We start from the raw sequence: 18,364 nt of genomic DNA, 5'->3' as shown, positions 1-18,364 counted from the left end.
TACCTCCCTGAGGGTGGCTGGGATTGGGGTGGACCCCCCACACTCCAGCACCCAGAGGCTCACCCCCTGCAGAGGGGGTTGGCTGGGTTCCAGGCTCTCCCGGGCTCAGCCCGCCCCACCCCGCCTGGGACATGCCTCACGGGGCTTGAGCTCCTGGTGCCGGGGTCTGCTGAGGGTACCCTGCCCCAGGCCTGAGCCATGCACCCCCAGTCCCATGGTGACTCTGCCAGGCTGCTCCTTCTGGAAGCCTTCTCTCAACTCTGTCACCCCCACGCCCTCACAAGGCCGAGAGCCTGCAGCCCCGGCCAAGACTCATTGCATCGGAGTCCCTGGGAGCTCGCTAGAGTGGGGGGGGGTGTCTCAGCCCCTCCCGCCTTAGCTGTGGAAATGCAGGGCTGTGGTGGGCACGCTCAGCTGGACGGGGCAGAGTGGCAGCAGGGGAGGGTCTCCAACAGCTCTGGGCCTGGCTCTCACCTTGGCCTGCTCACTCGGACTGTCTGGACCGCTTGGGCTTCTCTGTCTGAAAGCAGGGGCGGGGTGGGGCTGGGCCACATGTCTCCGGCCCAGTAACCACTGCGTTCCCCGGGCACCGGGGCACCAGGGCGCCGGCAAGCCTCCACCGCCTCCTGGGGCCTGGTCTCCACCCAAGTATTCTGGGGCAGGCCGCGGCTCCCTTTTCTGTGAGGTAGACGGGCCCCCTCCCCTCCCCCCACCCCAGTCCCTCAACACAGGGAGCCCCTGGTCACCAGTCCACTCGCTGCCCGGAGCCCCCTCCCTGGCTCCCTGGACGTTATTGGCACGAATGTCACAGTCAGAAATGCCTCCTGAAAGGCATTTCATATTGTCACAGAAAAGAAGTTAGATTATGCTCAATTCCTGACATTAATGTGCTACTTAAGATAATTCATCATCTGGCAGTATTAAAAAAGACATCCTTTCTGTGGGTGCTGAGCAGTGCCCCTCCCCCCTCGCCGCCTGGGCCACCTCTTAGGAGTGGAAGCCCTTTTTTTATGCAAAACGTGTTTTTTCCCTACCTAGCAGCTATTCAGCGGGGCTTTGTAATATCTGAACATTTCGGGGAGAGACTCAGCCACTCTTGCCTCCTGCAAAGACCCTGTCATTTCCTGGCGGGAAGGGCAGGATCCTTGCAGACAATGGCCTGTGCGTTCCGCTAGGATGGGATGATGGCCCGCCGGGCCCGCACTGCCCCCTCCCAGCAGGCTGGGGATCCCCGCGTGGGGACTGTTGTGACTGGCTCCCCGGGGCACCCCTGGGGCATTTCCTGCCCTGCAAGAGCCGAGCCTCAGCACCCCCCAGGAATCCCCTCCAATCTGCACAACCCATTTGGCTCCTGAAGTGGCCGGGAGTTCGCGCTGAAAAAAAAAATTGCCAGAAATTACCGGGAAGTGCACATTTTCATCTGCTTGGCAGCGGCACTTGGAAATGAAATAGTTTTGTTCGCGTCGTCGGGGAATAAAAGAATTGATTCTGGCCTGACGGAGCCCAGGTTCGGGGAGTGCAGCGGAGAAGTGTTTCTATAGGCTTCTCCCCGGAGGATGTACCCTCCTTCCTGGAGCGATTTTGCATGTCAATTTGCCGCATGCTGAAGGGGAGAAGATGAGCCTCCCGCGCGAGCTACCCACAGTAAACCAATTTTGCCGGCGTTATGTATCTGTCACTTACAATTAAATCCGTGAAAAATATTGGCTCTGAAACGAGTCTGGTAATTTGATTTATGCTGTAGTGGAGAAATCGAAGATTTCAATGGGGAGCGGAAGGTGGTGTCCTTCAGCAGAAAGTGGAGTCTGGTGCCCCTCCCAGGAGGGACCCTAGTTCACCAGGGCTCCTCCAGGTCAGAAGGCGCCCCTGGGGCCATGCAGAAGATGGGGTTTGGGGTGTTTCTTCTCCACGCAGGTTTTGGGGTGTCTGCAGTGCAGCTTGCTCTGGGCTCTTGGGTCTAGGTCCCGGCCCCCCTCCCCACTGAGCCTCTGTTCCCTCGAGGGCGTTGGGGCCGGTGGTCTGGCCGCAGGGATGCCTGTCTTCTGTGGAGCCCAGCACGGGGGTGGAGGGCGGAGGATGGGGGGCACACTTTTGTGTCGGTCTTTGTGTTTTAGGGTCACATAGGAGCAGAGGCCGCTTGGTCCCTGGCCAGGGCCCCCAGGCTAAGGCCCTGTTCTGTCTCCTGCGTTCCCCCGCCTGTGCCCCCTGTCCAGGCCTCAGTGTCTCCTGCACCTCGGGGCGGCACCTTTCCCTCGGGGAGGATTACCATGTCTTCTTCCTGCCAGTGTGTCCTTCCACTGGCCCGGAATCCTGCCAGTGCCTGGGGTTGGAGTTGGGCTTCCCAGCTGGCTCTGGGGTCGGAGCCCCGGTCCCTCAGCTTCTTCCCTAGGCCGTACCACTGTTGCGCCTTTGTCCCTCCGGTCCCAGTGCGGCCAGATGCACTCAGGGCTCCTGACCGGCTTGGGGAGCTGGTAGTGAGGGGCTTCTTAGAGGAGGCGGAGGCTAGACTGACCTGGGGGCTGGGGCTGCCCTTTGGCAGCTGGGGGCAAATCCTTGCCACAGTCGCCCCAGCCCCCAACCCCGAGCCCACGTTCCTTGGGGCTGCACTTTGCAGCTTCCTGAGCCCGGCCGGCTGAGGTCGGGAGATGGGGGTGCAGCCCGTCCCTTCCCACTGGGGGTGGAGAATGCACCCCCAGGGGAGCACTCTGAGGAGGGGCCCTGTTGGCAGGGTGTGGGGGCTGCGCGCCTTCCTTCCTGGGGGACTGTGTCTTGGGGCCTCTTCTGCTTGCCTCTCTGGCTTCCCTTCTCCCTCTGCCCTCAGCTTGGGATTTGGGATTGGAGGAGACCCACTCCCAGGCTGTATGACCTGGTGCCACAGTCGACCTGTCTGCATGTTTCCTCCCTCCTTAACCGAAGTGGGTCTGGGAGGGGGGTGGCCGGCAGAGCTGCACCACGTGCGTGGGGTTGATTCGGGTCCCAAGGGTTCTGTGCCTCTGGGTCAAGCTCACTTAGCTCCCAGCTCTGCCTCAGAGGCAGCGGAGGGTGTGGAGGAACCCCAAATCAAGGGCGGGTGGGGTGCTTTTGGGTGCCATCCCACAATCCTCTCCCTCTGTTCACTGGGGTGCCTGGAGCCTGCTCCCCTCTCTTGCCTTTTCCCCCTTCTGTTCCCCACCATACATCCCCACCAGTGCCCTGCCCTCCCCCAGCTGGTGCTCCTACACGCTCCCCCTCCTCCTGCACCCGCATGCCCCCCTCTTCTGGCCCCCACTCCTCTGCTCCTTGCCCCGCACCAGGCTAGCGTCCCCTCAGTGAGCCTTGCTTTCTGCCTGCCTGGCTGACCTCACACGGGACCTGGGGTGCCGGCATCCACATTCCTGCGGTGGGGATCCCCGTGCCGAGGCCTGGCCCGCTGTCTCAACTCGCGCGAGTTCCTCCTGCCCTGTAATTAGCGGCCGCTGGGCGGGCGGGCGGCTGCTCAGATGCCCTCTCCCGCCCGCCTCCTCCAGGTGAAGGTCATGCTGCGGATCTGGCCGGCGCAGGGGGTGCAGCCCTCAGCCGAGTCCACGTCCTTCCTGAAGGTGGACCCACGCAAGAAGCAGGTGACCCTGTACGACCCGGCCACCGGGCCCCCGGGCAGCTCAGGCCCCCGACGAGCCTCTGCTACGGCTCCCAAGATGTTTGCCTTCGATGCGGTCTTCCCCCAGGACTCGGAGCAGGTGAGGGTGGCGGGCACCCCCAGGGGCCGGGGCCAGGCCTGCGCTTGTTTCTGGTGCCCAGGGGGAGAAAGGAGGGAGGCAAGAGCGAGGTCCTGTGGCCCAGGCCCAGCCTGTGGTGCATTACCCTCCTTGGCCTGGCCCTGGGGGTCTCCCACCCTCCTCCCGACCTAGTTGTCAGGCCGCTTGCGGGGAAGTGCTCTGGATTTTCAGTGGGCTCCGTGGAAGCTTTGTGAGCAGGGTTCGCTGTTTGCTGGGTGTATGCAAGCATCTGGGGTGCGGTTTGGTCTGTGTCCCAAGTTGCCTCCACGAGGGCAGTGTGAGCCCTGTGCCTGGCTGGCTCATGCCGCGTGTGTTGGGTGTGCACGTGGAGAGCTCCTTGTCCTGGGGCCTGCGTGTGCCAGGCTGCCCACCTTGTGAGTTGCCAGGCTGCATGGGATGGGAACAGGCAGGTGTGGTGGGAGGCTGGGTGTCGTCCCCTTGACCCTGGCGCCTGCCTGGTGCTCTGTGCCCCTCTCCCAGGCTGAGGTCTGCTCGGGGACGGTGGCTGATGTGCTCCAGTCGGTGGTCAGTGGGGCTGATGGCTGCATTTTTTCCTTCGGCCACACGAGCCTTGGTAAGCATCCCCCATCACCCCGTCTCCACAGGCTCTGGGCCTCATCTTGCAGGCGGGAAGGGGGATATGGGTTATCCCATATGGGCAGTGGGTGGGCCCAAGGGCCGGGGAGGGGGGCACGTGGAGAGGAAGTCCCCTGCAGTCCTGGGAGGCACGGGGCCCCTCCATCTCAGCGGCCCCACATTGGCCCTGAGGGTCCCAGGCAGGCCCCGGGGCGGGGGGGGGGGGGCAGCCGGGTGTGGCTGGGCTCTGAGGGCGTGTCAGGCTGAGTGTGGGACCCTGACACGCCCACGTGCCCCCCAGGCAAGTCCTACACTATGATTGGGAAGGACAGCTCGCCTCAGAGCCTGGGCATTGTGCCCTGTGCCATTTCCTGGCTCTTCAGGCTCATTGAGGAGCGCAAAGAGAGGACTGGCACCCGCTTCTCGGTGCGCGTGTCTGCTCTGGAGGTGTGTGGCCCTGACGAGAGCCTGAGGGACCTGCTGGCCGAGGTGGCCTCCGGCAGCCTCCAGGACGCCCAGTCCCCGGGCATGTACCTGCGCGAGGACCCTGTGTGTGGGGCGCAGGTACGCCACCGGCCCCGCGGCCACGGGGCTCGGGGGGACGGCGAGGGTGGCCTCCAGGAGGCAGGCCCGGACCACAGCTTGTGCGCCGCCCTCCCCTCCGCCCGTCCCCAGCTGCCGAACCACAGTGAGCTTCGGGCGCCCACGGCAGAGAAGGCAGCCTTGTTCCTGGATGCGGCGCTGGCGGCCCGCAGCGCCCGCTGGCCCAGCTGCAGCTCACACCTGCTCTTCACGCTGCACGTCTACCAGTACCGCGTGGAGAAGTACGGCCGGGGCGGAAGTAGGTGTCGGCTCGTGCGCCTCCGCCCACCCTGCCTGCGGCGCCCCGGGGGCTCGGGGGGTCCGGGTGTCCCGGGGGCCACGCCGCCACCTTCCTGCCCTGTGCTTTCAGTGTCTGGAGGCCGCAGCCGCCTGCATCTCATCGACCTGGGCGGCTGTGAGGGGGCACCCAGCCGGGGCGGGGAGGCCCCCGGGGGACCCTCGTGTCTGCCTCTGTCGGCCTTGGGCAGTGTCATCTTGGCCCTGGTCAGCGGAGCCAAGCACGTGCCCTACAGGTGAGCGGTGGGCTCCTTGGCAGGCAGGGGCGGGGCTGGCCCCTGGGGAGCCAGCCAAGGGCATGGCGGGCACGTCCATTGGGCCTGGAGCCCTGAGCTACTGGGTCTCTATCCCTCTCATCCACCGGGCCTCGCTGCTGGAGGGCTTGTGGGGGGTCCTGGCCCCGAGGGCCAGATGCCAGAGCTGAACCTGGGGATGGCCCTGTCCTGGGGAGAGACCTGCCTTCTTCCCTCCCTCCCACCCTGACATCCCCTCCCCAGGCCCTCAGCCTCTGAGCAACCCTCGCCCCCAGGGAGCACAGGCTCACCATGCTGCTGAGTGAGTCCCTGGCCGCCCCCAGCTGCCGGACCACCATGATTGCCCACGTCTCGGACGCACCCGCTCGCCACGCCGAAACGCTCAGCACCGTGCAGCTAGCTGCCCGTGTCCACCGCCTGCGCAGGAAGAAGGTCAAGGTTGGCTCTGTCTCCCGCCCGCCCTTCCCACCCCGAGGACCTTCCAAGCGCCCCTGCCTGGCATGGTGAGGGGCCTGCTGCCCATCCCGGGCTGGACTCACCGTGTGCCCTGGGGTCACGGGGCTGCACCCTTGTGGCTCTGCCTGGACAAGGCAGGGAGCTGCGCCCCAAGATCACCTGGCACCTCAGGCAGGACTGGAACTGCTCCCAATGGGGCTTGTGGTTGCCATGTGCCTGGTCGGGGGTTGGCCTGTGGTCCCCATGGCCCGTGCCCCTCCTGAGCCTGGCCCCCTGGTGCCAGCCAGCAGGGCGCTTCCTGGGCAGCCCTCAGCGGGGGCAGGAGGGTAGAACTGGGGGGGGCCCTGGGGCCAGACGGACCTGGGTCTGAATCCTGGATTTGCAGTTATGTGCGGTGTGGCTGTGGGGGCGTGTTCTTGCCTCCCTGTGATCCGGCTTAATGCTGTTTCCTTGGACTCTGCGGAGAAGATTCGGTTATGCTTGGCGCCTGAGCCCTTTGGTGCTGCTGCCGCCTTGGTGGGGTGTGGTGGGTGGATGCCACCATCGTGTCCTTCTCCCTGGCTGTGGCATGGGCGTGTGTTGCTGGGACGTGGGGGATGAGGCGGTGGATGAGGCGGCCACTCATGGGGGCCTGCTCCACCCCGCAGTACGCGTCCAGCTCCTCAGGCGGAGACAGCTCCTGTGAGGAAGGCCGCGCCCGCCGCCCCCCACACCTGCGACCCTTCCACCCCCGCTCTGTGGCCCCAGAGCCTGGCCGCCTGGCCCCCAGCTCGCCCGGAGACCCCGACTACTCCTCCAGCAGCGAGCAGTCCTGTGACACAGTCATCTACGTGGGGCCTGGCGGGGCGGCGCTGTCGGACCGCGAGCTCACCGACAACGAGGGCCCGCCCGACTTCGTGCCCATCATCCCCGCGCTCAGCCGCCGCCGGCCCTCCGCGGGCCCGAGAGACGCCGACCACTTCCGTTGCAGCACCTTCGCCGAGCTGCAGGAGCGGCTGGAGGGCATCGATGGCAGCGAGGGCCCCTCAGGAGCCCTGGGCGTCCCCAGCGGAGCCCAGGCTGGCCCGGCCTGTGGGGGCAGGAAGCCCTCGCCGCCCGAGGCCGCCGCCCCCAGGAAGGCTGTGGGCTCCCCACTGGCTGCCAGCACACCTCGGGGCAGCCCCGCCCCAGACACCTGCCGGGGTGCCCTGGAGCCCTCCAAGGCCGGTGCCGACCAGAGGGAGGGTGGCAGCATGCGGCCTGAGCTGCTCGGGCCAGACAAGCCTGCACTGGGAGGAGGCAGGCGGCCGCTGCCCAGCCCGGCCCCCCCGCCTCCTCGGCAGCTGGAAGCCAGCAGAGCGCCGGAGGACCCCGGGGGAGGGCGCGCTGATGGCGTGGTACGGATGCCCCCCGTGGGCAGGAGTGGGCAAACGGGTGGCCCCCGCCCCTCTGCACAAGGCCGGCGTCTGGAGCGGGGCCTGCTGACCACCACGGTGATGCTGCAGCAGCCTGTGGAGCTCAACGGTGAGGATGAGCTGGTGTTCACGGTGGTGGAGGAGCTGTCCCTGGGCGGGCTGGCCGGCTCCAGCCGCCCCACCAGCCTGGCCAGCTTCGGCAGCAACTGCTCTCTGCAGGCCCTAGCCTCGGGGTCGAGGCCGGTGAGCATCATCAGCAGCATCAACGATGAGTTCGATGCGTACACCACGCAGGCCCCTGGCGGGCCCTCAGAGGGAGCCACCTGGGCTGGTAGCAGCCACGGCTCCTCCATCAGCTCCTGGCTCAGTGAGGTCAGCGTCTGCACGGACGACCGCCTCAGCCCCACACCACAGCTTCCCTTCCGGGCCAGCCCTGACTTGCCAGCAGGGCCCGACCCCCTGGGCCCCCCGGTCCTGGGAGGCTCCCCGGATGAGGGCGGCCATCGGTCCCTGGAGCACGGCGGACCGGACAGTCCTGGCTTGGCCCGGAGTCCTCGTCTTGGGGACGTGGCTGCCGCAGCCCCCGCCACCCGACCTGGAAGGGAGTCCCCGGCCGCATCCCCGTGGCGGGCAGCCCCAGCGCAGACCATCCACTCCAGCCTCCCCCGGAAACCGAGGACTTCCTCAGCGGCCGGTGGTGCAGGCGGTGGTCGCCTGGCCGCGAGCCCGCCTGGTCCTGGAGGCCTGTTCGAGGACCCCTGGCTGCTCCGGGCGGATGAACGTGGCCCACTCCCGGTGGCCCCTGCCAGCAGGGCTGCCAGCCCAGTCTCAGGGCTGGTTTGTGCCCGGAGGGTAGTGGACGGCTGTGAGGGGGCAGCCAGGGCGGCCCACAGGCCAGAGGCCGTGGCGCAGATCCCGCCGCTGCGGAGGGGGGCCACCACTCTGGGTGTGACCACGCCCACCGCATCCTGCAGGGATGCCCTGGCCGCTGCGGCCTCCTGCCTGGGCAACCCAAAGCCTGGCCCCAGCAACAAGAAGAGTGTGGCTCCCAAGGGAGGCCTCTTCCCGAGGTCCAGTGGTGCGCCCCCCCCGGCCCCTCCCGTGCGCAAGTCCAGCCTGGAACACAAGAGCAGCCCGGCCCTGGCCGCTCCCCAGGCCGGGACCCTGACCCGTGCTGCGGCTGCTGCCCTCCCCCGAGGGGAGGAGGAGGCCAGGCCCGGTGGCCGGGCTGACCACCCCGTCCCCAGGGCCACGTCCAGCCTGAAGGCCCGTGCTGGCAGGGCAGAGGCCGCATACCGTCCCGGCGCCCACGGCTCCCTGGAGCGATGTGAAGCCCTGGTGCATGGCAGTGGCAAGGCCAGGGAGGCTACTGGGAGGCCGGCCCGGGCCGTGCCCAGGTTGGGTGTGCCGTCCACCAGCCCCATCCCTGGGCCCGCTCCTGCCTGGAGGGGCAGCCCGGCCAAAGGTGTGGGGGCCCCGAAGCCCCCGGCTGGCGGGGGCAAGGGCCGCAGCCTAGCAGCTGGTGGGTCGAGGGCCCTGGGTGCTCCGGGGAAGCCACTGGCCGCAGCGGTGGGCAGGACCCCCAGCGGCCCCGTGACGGCTCCCAGGGCGGCCCTGCGGGCCGTGCCCGGCGTCGGGGCCAAGGCCAGCCGGGGCACCATCATGGGCACCAAGCAGGCGCTCCGGGCCGCCCACAGCCGTGTCAATGAGCTGGCAGGGGGCGGCGCGCCCGGCAGGGGCGGCCCCTCCCGGGTCTCTGCAGACTCAGACAGTGGCAGTGACAGTGGCGTGAATGTGGGGGAGGAACGGCCGCCGGCGCCCCCGCTGCCCTCGCCCTACAGCAAGGTGACGGCCCCGCGGCGGCCCCAGCGCTGCAGCAGCGGCCACGGCAGCGACAACAGCAGCGTGCTGAGCGGCGAGCTGCCGCCCGCCATGGGCCGCACGGCCCTGTTCTACCACAGCGGCGGCAGCAGCGGCTACGAGAGCGTTCTGCGCGACAGCGAGGCCACCGGCAGCGCCTCCTCAGCCCCCGACTCCATGAGCGACAGCGGGGCCGCCTCCCCGGGTGCCCGCTCCCGCAGCCTCAGGTCCCCCAAGAAGAGGGCCACAGGTGGGTCCCGAGACTGGGGCCGTCTCCGTCGCAGCAGGCTGGTGGGGGCCGGCATGCGCAGGCCGCTCTGATGGGGCACAGGGGGCCGGGGCAGGCCTTGGGTCTGGGGCTTCCAGCCCAGTGCTGCCCTGGGCTCGGGCCCAGCTGCCTGGGAGCCCCCCAGCCAGTGTGGAGGAGCCGGTGGGCTGGGCCGGCTCCTTGCTCTGAGTGTGGCGGACAGAGTGGGCGGCAGCTGGGGTGGGGAGTGGGGAAGCGTGTCCTGGGAGATGAGGGTGGGGCACCGCTTGCGCTTGGGACTCGGCCCCTGGGGGGGGGAGCGGGGGGTGGGAGCCTTGAGCAGGGGCTCAGTGTGCCTGGGGTGTTGAGGTGTTGGGTGTCGAGGACTGCCTCGGGGAGAGGCCGGCCAAGAGGCTGGGGCTGTGTGGGGTGGCGGGAGCAGCTTCTCAGGGCAGAGGTGGCCCTTAGGGGCTGGGGGTTTCTGGAGGGGCCCCTGTGCTCTCTCCCCTCTCAGCTCCTGGCCAGGCGCCGGGGCCTGGGACTGGGCCCCAGCCTCTGCTCACCCAGTGCCCCTGCTCTGCTCCAGGTCTGCAGCGGAGACGGCTGATCCCGGCCCCCATGCCTGACACTGCTGCCCTGGGCCGCAAGCCCAGCCTCCCTGGGCAGTGGGTGGACCTGCCCCCGCCCCTGGCTGGCTCCTTGAAGGAGCCCTTCGAGATCAAGGTGTATGAGATTGATGACGTGGAGCGCCTGCAGCGGCACCGCCCCCCCCTGAGGGAGGACCCAGCTGAGGTCGGAGCCAGCGGGTTCTGGGGGCCTGGGGGGGGCTGGGGGTCAGAGGTCCTGGGAAGGCAGGGTGGGCCCCTGGGCGTGTGGCCCAGCAGCCAGCTGAGCTTCCCTTCCCCTCTTGCCCTCAGCCATCCCAGGATATGGAGAAGGTAGGAACCAGCCCTCCCCGGCCCTGAACCCGGGGTGGCCTCCAATGCCCACTTTGGGCAGAGCGGGCGGTCGGAGGGGTCCCGAGGTCACCACCGTTGTCCCGTGGAGCTGCACCTGATGGAGGGTTTCCCACCGCTGTGCCCCTTCGTCCTGGGTCCGGGTTCCAGGCAGGCACCGGCAGGCTGCTTTGAGAGCACCTGGTGTGAGCCTCTCCCATGTGGGGGCCTGGGTCTGACCCCTGCCCACCTTTGAGGCCCCACTGTACATTTGCCCGGGCCTGGAGGCTGGAGGATGGGGCCACGGCCAAGACCTGGGTTGTTGGCAGAGCCCGGGGGTAGGTCGTCCTCCATGTCTGAGCACCCCTGCCTGCCCCTTGCCCCCCAGGGCCTGGTGTGTGCCAGTGCCAAGCTGCGGCTGACCGAGCGCAGGCAGCAACGGCTTCGGGAGGTGCAGGCCAAGCACAAGCACCTCTGCGGGGAGTTGGCGGAGACCCAGGGCCGGCTGATGGTGGAGCCTGGCCGCTGGCTGGAGCAGTGTGAGTCCCCCGCCCCGCTGGCTGGAGCCGCTGGGAGGCGCAGTGAGGCTCCCCGTCCAGGGGAGGCAAGGCTTGCGGGACCCTAGCCTCTGCCCTGTGCCCTCTGCCCTGGCTCGCCTCGCCTGCTCTGCACCCCCAAGCCGGCCACTTCCCTCGAGAGCGCCGGCCGCCCTCCTGCACCTTGGCCAGACAGGGACCCAGACGCTGGGAGGGGGCAGAAGTGTCTCCTCGGCCCCTGACCCGCCGCCCACTGTCCCTCCACAGTCGAGGTGGACCCGGAGCTGGAGCCCGAGTCGCTTGAGTACTTAGCGGCTCTGGAGCGTGCCACGGCCGCCTTGGAGCAGTGCGTGAACCTGTGCAAGGCCCACGTCATGATGGTCACCTGCTTTGACATCAGTGTCGCCGTCCCTGCCGCTGCGTCGGCGCCCCAGGAGGTGGACGTTTGAGGCTGGGCACCGGGGCACGGGGAGGGGACGTGGGATGGAGTGAGGATGTGGCGGGGGCTGGGGGCATGAGGCTGCGGAGGGTCCGGTGCGGGACCGGCGTGGGGGGGGCTCCGAGGCGGTGAGGGTGAGGGAGGGGCCGACCAGGCGGAGTGGACGGTGGGGGCGAGGGAGTGTGCCGGAGAGGAGACGGTCACCACACAGACAGCAACGCAAGTGCCTTTATACCTTGAATCAGACTTCTCACTTTTTGCGTTTGGTGCTAAAGACTCAAGACACCAGCAGACGGTGTGCTCGGGCCGTGGCCTGGGGGGCGGCAGGGGCTGTCCAGGTGCCAGGTGCTAGGCCTGGGCCTCTTCCCAGCCAAGCAGTTCCATGTAGCAGGACCGCTCTGGGCCCAGGCGGCCCGTGGGTCAGGAAGCAGGATTATTTTTCCTTTACAGCTGTTTCCTCTTGGCAGAGCCGGTCCGGTGGTCCCCAGACCCCGGTCTGCGCGTCATCCTCACGGCAGACCGCACTGGGGCGGGGTTGCAGGGGGTCCTCCAGGCAGGGAGGGCCAGCCTTCCCTCCCCCGCCCCCCCACCCCCGGGACCTGCTCTGTCCTGAGGACACAGGGAGGGCGTTGCCCACAAGGCGCCTTCTTCTACGGCAGGAATTCTTACCAAAACCACAAGCAAAAAACAAAACCAACACACACAAAGTGGGGCGGGGGTAAGGGTTTTGTAAAGGTTCTGTTAGGTTCATATTTTTATATCATTTTGCCTATAAATGCAGTATTTGCAGTGGGAATTTGGAGACAAATGATCTATGTTTTTATGGTTTTCTATGGAAGGTATCCCTCAGGCCGGGTTCTTTCCGGGGGGCGCCCTGGGCAGGGCGGGGGTCCTCGGGCGGCACTTCTTGCCAAATGCAGACCGGGGGTGAGCCTGCCGACGCATGTGTGTTCCCGTCACAATGGGCTCTGCTTTCTGGCCCTTGTGCATTTTCTAGGGGTGTGCAGACCTTTGTACAAATGTGTAGGTAACATCTTGCTACAGCTTTTATTTGTGAATAAAAAACACATCAGTTGTTAAAATGGCTCCGGAGCTCACTGGGCGTGCTGCCCTCCGCGGGTCCTGGGGCGAGGGGGCCTCAGGGCATTGGAGGGACACGTCTTCAGGACAGCAGGGGACTTGCCTTCTGCCCATTGGTCCTCCAGCAGCCCCTGTGGGGGGGCAGCCTTGCAGGCAAGCAGGGGCAGAGCGAGGTGGACAGATGGTGGGAGGTGAGTCCTGCAGGGCCGGGATTCAAACCCCATTCCCTCTCTGACTCCCTGAGCTCTTGGGGTCCCTGGGCTGAGGCAGGGATCCCGGGCCCCGGGCCAGGCTGGCGGGGAAACAGCATTCTCTGATGGGCTCCAGCGCCCTTCCCAGGGGTTGTGTTAGCTGGGGAAATTGAGGCAGGAGCTGGAGTGGCCCCCGGGAGAGCCTCATCTCCTTCCTTCGGCCCCGCCGGTCTTTCCAGGAGACAGGTGAGTAGATACACTGGACGCCTCAGGCTCAGGACCCCTGGAGTTGGCAGGAGCCCCCACTGGGCACCCTCCCCACCCCACACCTTTCTGCGGGCCTCAGGCTGCTCCACCCGAAGCTCAAACTGTGGTCCTGAGCAACCCCGGCTGCTGCCCCCACCCCATCTCTGTGCCCCCCGCCACTCTGGTGCAGGCATGGCCCCTCCCAGCCGGCGGGGTCCTTCCTAGTGAGGTCCAGGATGCCCCCTCCAGCATGGGGGCTGCTCCATCCTGCATATCACACCTTGTGTGGTCTCTGCTTATACGCCCGGCCTCAATGGGGCCTCGAAAGGGTAGGGTAGGGTGCGATCTGAGTCATTGCTGCACCCCCACGTCGGGCGCAGGACTGGGCCTCCATGGGGCCTCGGGGGATATTTGCTGGAGGAAAGAATGAATGAATGAGCAAGTAAGTGAAGTTTCTCTTCAAGGGGGAGGTCTAGCTTGGGGCAGAGGCAGGTCCGAGACCCCACAGCCTCTGACAGTTTGCCAAGTGCCCCCTTGGATCCTCTGGTCTGTCATCCTCCGTACCAAGCCCCCTGCCCCAGACTGCCTTCCTGCTCCCTGCTGCCCCTGACACCTGGGCCCTGCCCCTGGGATCGGGGTCCCATGTCAGCGGGGGCATCAGGGGCCCAGACCACCCCAGGCTCTCCCTTTCTCTTTTGAGGCCAGGTTTGGTCCCCAGAAGGAGCCCAGCCCTATACCGCCGTCACGGAGCCTGCTTCTCCGCCACTGAATTTGGGAGGCTCTGAGGGGTCCAGGCGGGTGTGGTAGGACTCTGCATGGGATGGGGAGAATAGAGCCTTTTGGGACCTGATATCCGAGGACAGGGGCTGGGAAGCCCACCTGGTCCGAGGCTCCCACGGGCCTGGTCCAGGGGGCTGCGACCCATGGTCTGACCTTGCTTTGCAGAGGTGCTGGCCCGGCCTGGGGACCCCCTCCATCCTGAGGGACCAGGGTGGTGCTGCGGTCTGGGGAGGTCACCCAGGAAGCTGGGGGAGGCCTGCCTGTGAGTCAAGGTCATGGTGCCTGGACCATCTTGCCAGAGCTGTTGTGGGGGCTGGGTGGCCCTTGGGGATGCTGATTGGGTCCCTTGCTCCTGCAGAGAACACCCCTTGCTCCTTCTCCCACCCCTCAATCCCTGGAGGGGCCCTTTCTGCGCTTGACCTTTTCTGACTCCCCACCCCAGCCCCTGTCCTGGCTGGGGGTCTCTGCGGAGCAGGCCCAGGCTGGGGATGGCTGACCTTGGGGTCCAGCCTACTTCCCACAGTCCAGGGGAAGCTCTGGGAGGGCGTTGCCTGCTCTTCTGTCCTGGGGGCGGTCTGGGAGCCGGGGGCGCCTTTCATCTGGAACTTCAAAGCCCTCAGCCCTGTCATTACAGGCTGGGAACCCCGCTGGGGAGTGCCCGTTTTATGGATGGGAAAGCCGCCGTTGCCTGGGACCCAGGTCTTTGACCAAAGCCGAGTCAGCCCCGTGTCGGGGCCCCAGTCAGGGCTCTGTGGGCATTGTGCTTCTGGAGCAGCGGGACCCCAGCGTGGCCTCTATAGCTCCCACTCTGTGTTCTTTCTTCTTGGGGGTGGTGCAGAATTCTCAGGGTCGGGGAGAGACGGTTTTCTGTGGGGCCAGGGTCAGTCAACCCTGGAGATGAGCATGCTGGCCAGGGGAGGCCAAGGCACCCACCGGGGCCGTCTGCAGACAAGGAGCGGCCCAGGAGGCATCTCTCACGGCCTCCCAAGGCCGGCCTGGCGCCCGGCCAGCCTGCTCCCCTGGGTGAGGTGCCTGCCTGACTCACTCTGCGAGTCCAGGCCTGCTCTGCCCGCCCTGCCCACCCCAGCCCTGGGCACCGGGAGGCCACCTAGGAAGGCGGGGCTGGATGACGGGGGCAGGGGGCTCAGGGACCAGGGGTGGCTGGGCGCAGGCCAGAGCTAAGTGGGGGGCAGGCGGCTGGGGCAGGAGTTGTGCACCTGGCCTGCAGCCCCCAGGCAGTGCCTCTCCCAGGGTCCAGAGCCTGCCCCCTTCTTCCTGGGCCTTACTCTGGGCAAAGGGGCACGATGACCTCCCACCCGAGGGTTTCAGGAGCCAGGGGACCAGCCTGGACCTTCAAGAGTGAGTGTCAGCTTGGCGCCTCCTCTCCTGATGCCCAGCACACAATGGCCGTGGGGAGGGTGAGGTTGGCTGGAGAGCGGGAGGGATGGTGGCAGGGTGGGGCCATCACCATGGCAGCAGGGATCCTGGGTGGTAGGGATGGGTGAGCCTGGTACCTTTTGGAGCTCCGAGTAGCACGCTTTCTGTCTGCCTTGGGCCCTTCTCTGTCTGTGGGGCCATCTGTCTCCTGGCCCATGGCCCCTGTGAGGCCGGCTGTGGTGCCCCATCCCCTCCTGACCTATGACCCCTGGGGAAATGGGGGTGAGGTCACACCAGCAGCCTCCAGGGGCTCCCACAGGGCCCCAGCCCTGCAGCGCGGCGGGGGTGGCCTGAGGTGAGGGGTCCTAAATCAATAGGGTCACCACCCAGTGACTGGCCTGTGCCGCTGCCTGTCAGGGCACTGGGCACTTTGCTGAGGTCTGGGGCAGAGAGGCCGCCGAGGTCAGGGGTGCCTCAGTGTCCTCAGACTTGGAGAGTGTGTTCACGGCGGGGCATCTCTCCACCCCGGGTCTCCCCCTACCCCCTGCCCACCCCCAGCTGCAGGGGCTGTCTGGGGGGTGCACCGTCCCAGGGGAGTCTGAGCATTTCCCCCCCCTGCCCCACATGGGGCATGCCTGTGGCCCTGGGTGGGGGAAGACCTGGTTTCAGGGCTGGAGACCCCCTGCCTGCTCCACTCTGGGGACAGGAGCTGGGGGGACCCAGCAGCCCCTGCCCCTCCCAACAGGGTGCCCGAGGGTCCTGGGGGGCTGGGGCTTGGCCCTGGAGTCTGCAGCAAACAGGAAGCACGGAGGGTGACTTCTCCCTCCTGATAGTGTGTTTACCGAGGCGGGATCCAGGCCCCATTTCCACACAGGAAGCCTGGGAGGCTGGGAGGGGGCCGGGAAGGAATTCCCTGGGCCAGCCAAGAAGCTGGCTTCCTGTGGACTAGATCTGCAGTGCGTGCACGTGTGTGTGTGTGTGTGTGTGTGTGAGCGTGCATGCATGTGTGTGCGTGGGGGGCCGCCGAGAACCCTGCGAGAAGCCTCCCCATCCACAACTCAGGGCTGGGGACACTGAGGCCCCATGAGACCCAGGACAGGGCCGAGGGGTATGGCGCCTTCCCCTCCTGAGTCTAGCATGGCCAGGGGGCTGGTGGGAGCGCAGCGACATTTGAGGCCTCAGGGGAAGGCCTTCTGGGAGGGGTGGGAGTGGAGGGTATGGCCCCACCGTGGGTCTGCACCTGGAGCAGGCTCTGTGGGCCCTCCCTCCCGGCCCACGGTCCTGAGGTCGCCAGCTCCGGGCCCAGCTGTAGTCTGGGGCACCAATGCCCTTGTGACCCGGTCACCCCATCCCAGATTAAAAACCACACATGCCCCTCAGCTTTGTAAATGAATGACCTTCCTAGCTGGGTCCTGGGAGCCTTTCATGGCTGTGCCCTGCCCCCCTCCCCTCCCCACGCCTCCCCCTGCCCCCTCCCCTCCCCCTCTCCCACTCCCTTCCCCTTCTCTCCGCTTCCCTCTCCCTCCCCTCTCTCCTCCCCCTCCTCTCCCCTCCCTGCTCTCTCCTTCTCCACCTTGTGAAATAGGCCCCCAGAGACAAGTACAGAACTGCATATGCACCCACCAGCCAGCCCCGTCAAACCTCAGCCTCTTGCTTGTATTCGTTTTGGAATCACCTTTTACACTCTATGTGGTCCTGGATTCACAGAAGAACTCGGAGGGCAGCTCCGAGCTCCGCACCCACACTCAGTCTCCCTGGCGCTGACACCTTGCAGAGTGTGCAGCAGCTAAAGCCAATGTGTAGGCAGGTTTCGCCTCCTGCGCCTCCGGTCCAAGGTCCCCCGAACAGCGCGCTGCGGGGACACCTCCCTAGGTTATTTGGAACCCCCCACAAGAGGCCAACTCTTCTCTCTTCATTCCCCCCTCGCTGCCGTCCACGAGTGAGGATGCTGATTGCATACTTTGGGTTAAAATCCAATACTACTTAATGCTGTTACAGAGCTGTGGCGGCTCGGGCTGCCGGGAGCCCTTGCCGCTGCCCGGCGCCGTATTTAAGGTCCTTGAGGATTTTGCAAGGAGGACCTGTGCCTTCCAGTGTGGCGCAGTGTGGAGTGGGGGTCCTACCACCTGGCCTGCGGCGCACAGGGTCCCTGCCCGGCCTGGGCTCCCTGCAGACCCCTCACTGGGTTGCCACCTGACATCGGAGCCTGTAGGCCCTGGTCCTCTGACGTGACCGCTGTGCGGCCCTGGGTGGTGGGGGCTGTGGTCTCTGTGCGTCCAAGTGGAGGGGAGCACAGCCGGCCTGGGCCCTTCCCCGGGGCTCCCTGACTGCTGGCAGGGAGGCAGCCCCGGGGCTGTGAGCTGGAAGCCCCTCCTCGCCTCTGAGCAGCCCTGGAGACCTGGGAGTCCGGAGGGGCGATGTGGCCCTGGGGGGCTGCCCGAGGCCAGGTAGGGCCCTTCCATGGTCACGGCTGGGTGGCCAGGCTCCGGCCTCACAGCGAACCGGGTCTGCCCGGGACGAAGGGGTGTGTGGGAGGCGGCCTGCTGGCTGGTTGGTGCAGGGTTGCACAGGTGCGGGGCTGTGGCCACAGTGCCCAGCGTACCTGCCAGCTCAGGTGGGTCCTGGGGCTGGAGAGCAGGCAGTGACGTCTCTGAGAACCTGCAGGGAGGCTCCAGGTGAGGTCACCCCATACTTGCCTTCACACTCTCATCACTTGGGAAGTATGAGGTCAGCTGGGACATGCCCCCTGCCCCAGGGCAGCCAGGCCCCCTGTTTCATCAGCGGGTCTGCCTGCCCTCTGCCCTCCCACAGTCTCCAGGCACGGCTGTTCTGGGCACCAAGGTTTAGATGAATAAATGGCTTCGCCTGTCCCCTGAAGAAGACACATGGGCCCCACAGAGAGAAAGCTCCCAAGTTGGGGGCCTTAGAAGGGAGCCCTACCTAGCTGGGCGGCGGGGGCCAGGGTCTCTGGGGTAAGTTTGTTACAGGCTGGACCCCTGGGGACGGGGCCCAGAACTGCCACTGCACTGTGGGTCTTGGGCAGCTCCTCCCCTCCCGTGCCTTGATTTCCCCTCCTGTAGAAGGAGGTGCTGCCTGACCGTGTCTGAGTCAGCCCCAGACATCGAATGCAGGTCTCCACGGTTTGGAATAAATCTCTCCTGTTTCTCCAGCAGCAGAGACATCGGGCCGTATTTCTTGCCGCCCTCGGTGGCAGTCCGGGGACGCTCATCTGCCTGGCAGAGTGGTGATGTTCTAAATCCAGCGCCCAACCCTGATTTGTGGGCCTGTCTGTGCTGGTGCAGGGCGCGCCGGCATCTTTATGAGACAGGATGAGCCTCGGCTGAGAACCCAGGACGGGG

General features: G+C 66.5%; 1 protein-coding gene across 1 annotated transcript in view; it reads left to right on the top strand.

Annotated features, from left to right (window-relative positions):
• Positions 1-12,393, top strand: part of KIF26A (kinesin family member 26A) — a 41,034-nt gene extending 28,641 nt beyond the window's left edge. Inside the window, exons 6-16 of the mRNA XM_027568824.2 lie at positions 3,507-3,716; positions 4,236-4,329; positions 4,633-4,895; positions 5,007-5,172; positions 5,284-5,446; positions 5,740-5,902; positions 6,568-9,424; positions 10,008-10,213; positions 10,339-10,359; positions 10,745-10,895; positions 11,160-12,393. Of these exons, the coding sequence (XP_027424625.2) occupies positions 3,507-3,716; positions 4,236-4,329; positions 4,633-4,895; positions 5,007-5,172; positions 5,284-5,446; positions 5,740-5,902; positions 6,568-9,424; positions 10,008-10,213; positions 10,339-10,359; positions 10,745-10,895; positions 11,160-11,341 (4,476 nt within the window). The 3' untranslated portion in view covers positions 11,342-12,393. The remainder of the gene's footprint in view (positions 1-3,506; positions 3,717-4,235; positions 4,330-4,632; positions 4,896-5,006; positions 5,173-5,283; positions 5,447-5,739; positions 5,903-6,567; positions 9,425-10,007; positions 10,214-10,338; positions 10,360-10,744; positions 10,896-11,159) is intronic.
• The last annotated feature ends 5,971 nt before the right edge of the window (positions 12,394-18,364 follow it).

Source organism: Zalophus californianus, chromosome 6 (assembly GCF_009762305.2).
Source record: "Zalophus californianus isolate mZalCal1 chromosome 6, mZalCal1.pri.v2, whole genome shotgun sequence".
NCBI classification, from domain to species: domain Eukaryota; kingdom Metazoa; phylum Chordata; class Mammalia; order Carnivora; family Otariidae; genus Zalophus; species Zalophus californianus.
Note: the sequence above shows the minus strand (reverse complement) of the source record. Positions and strands in the feature narration are given on the sequence as shown.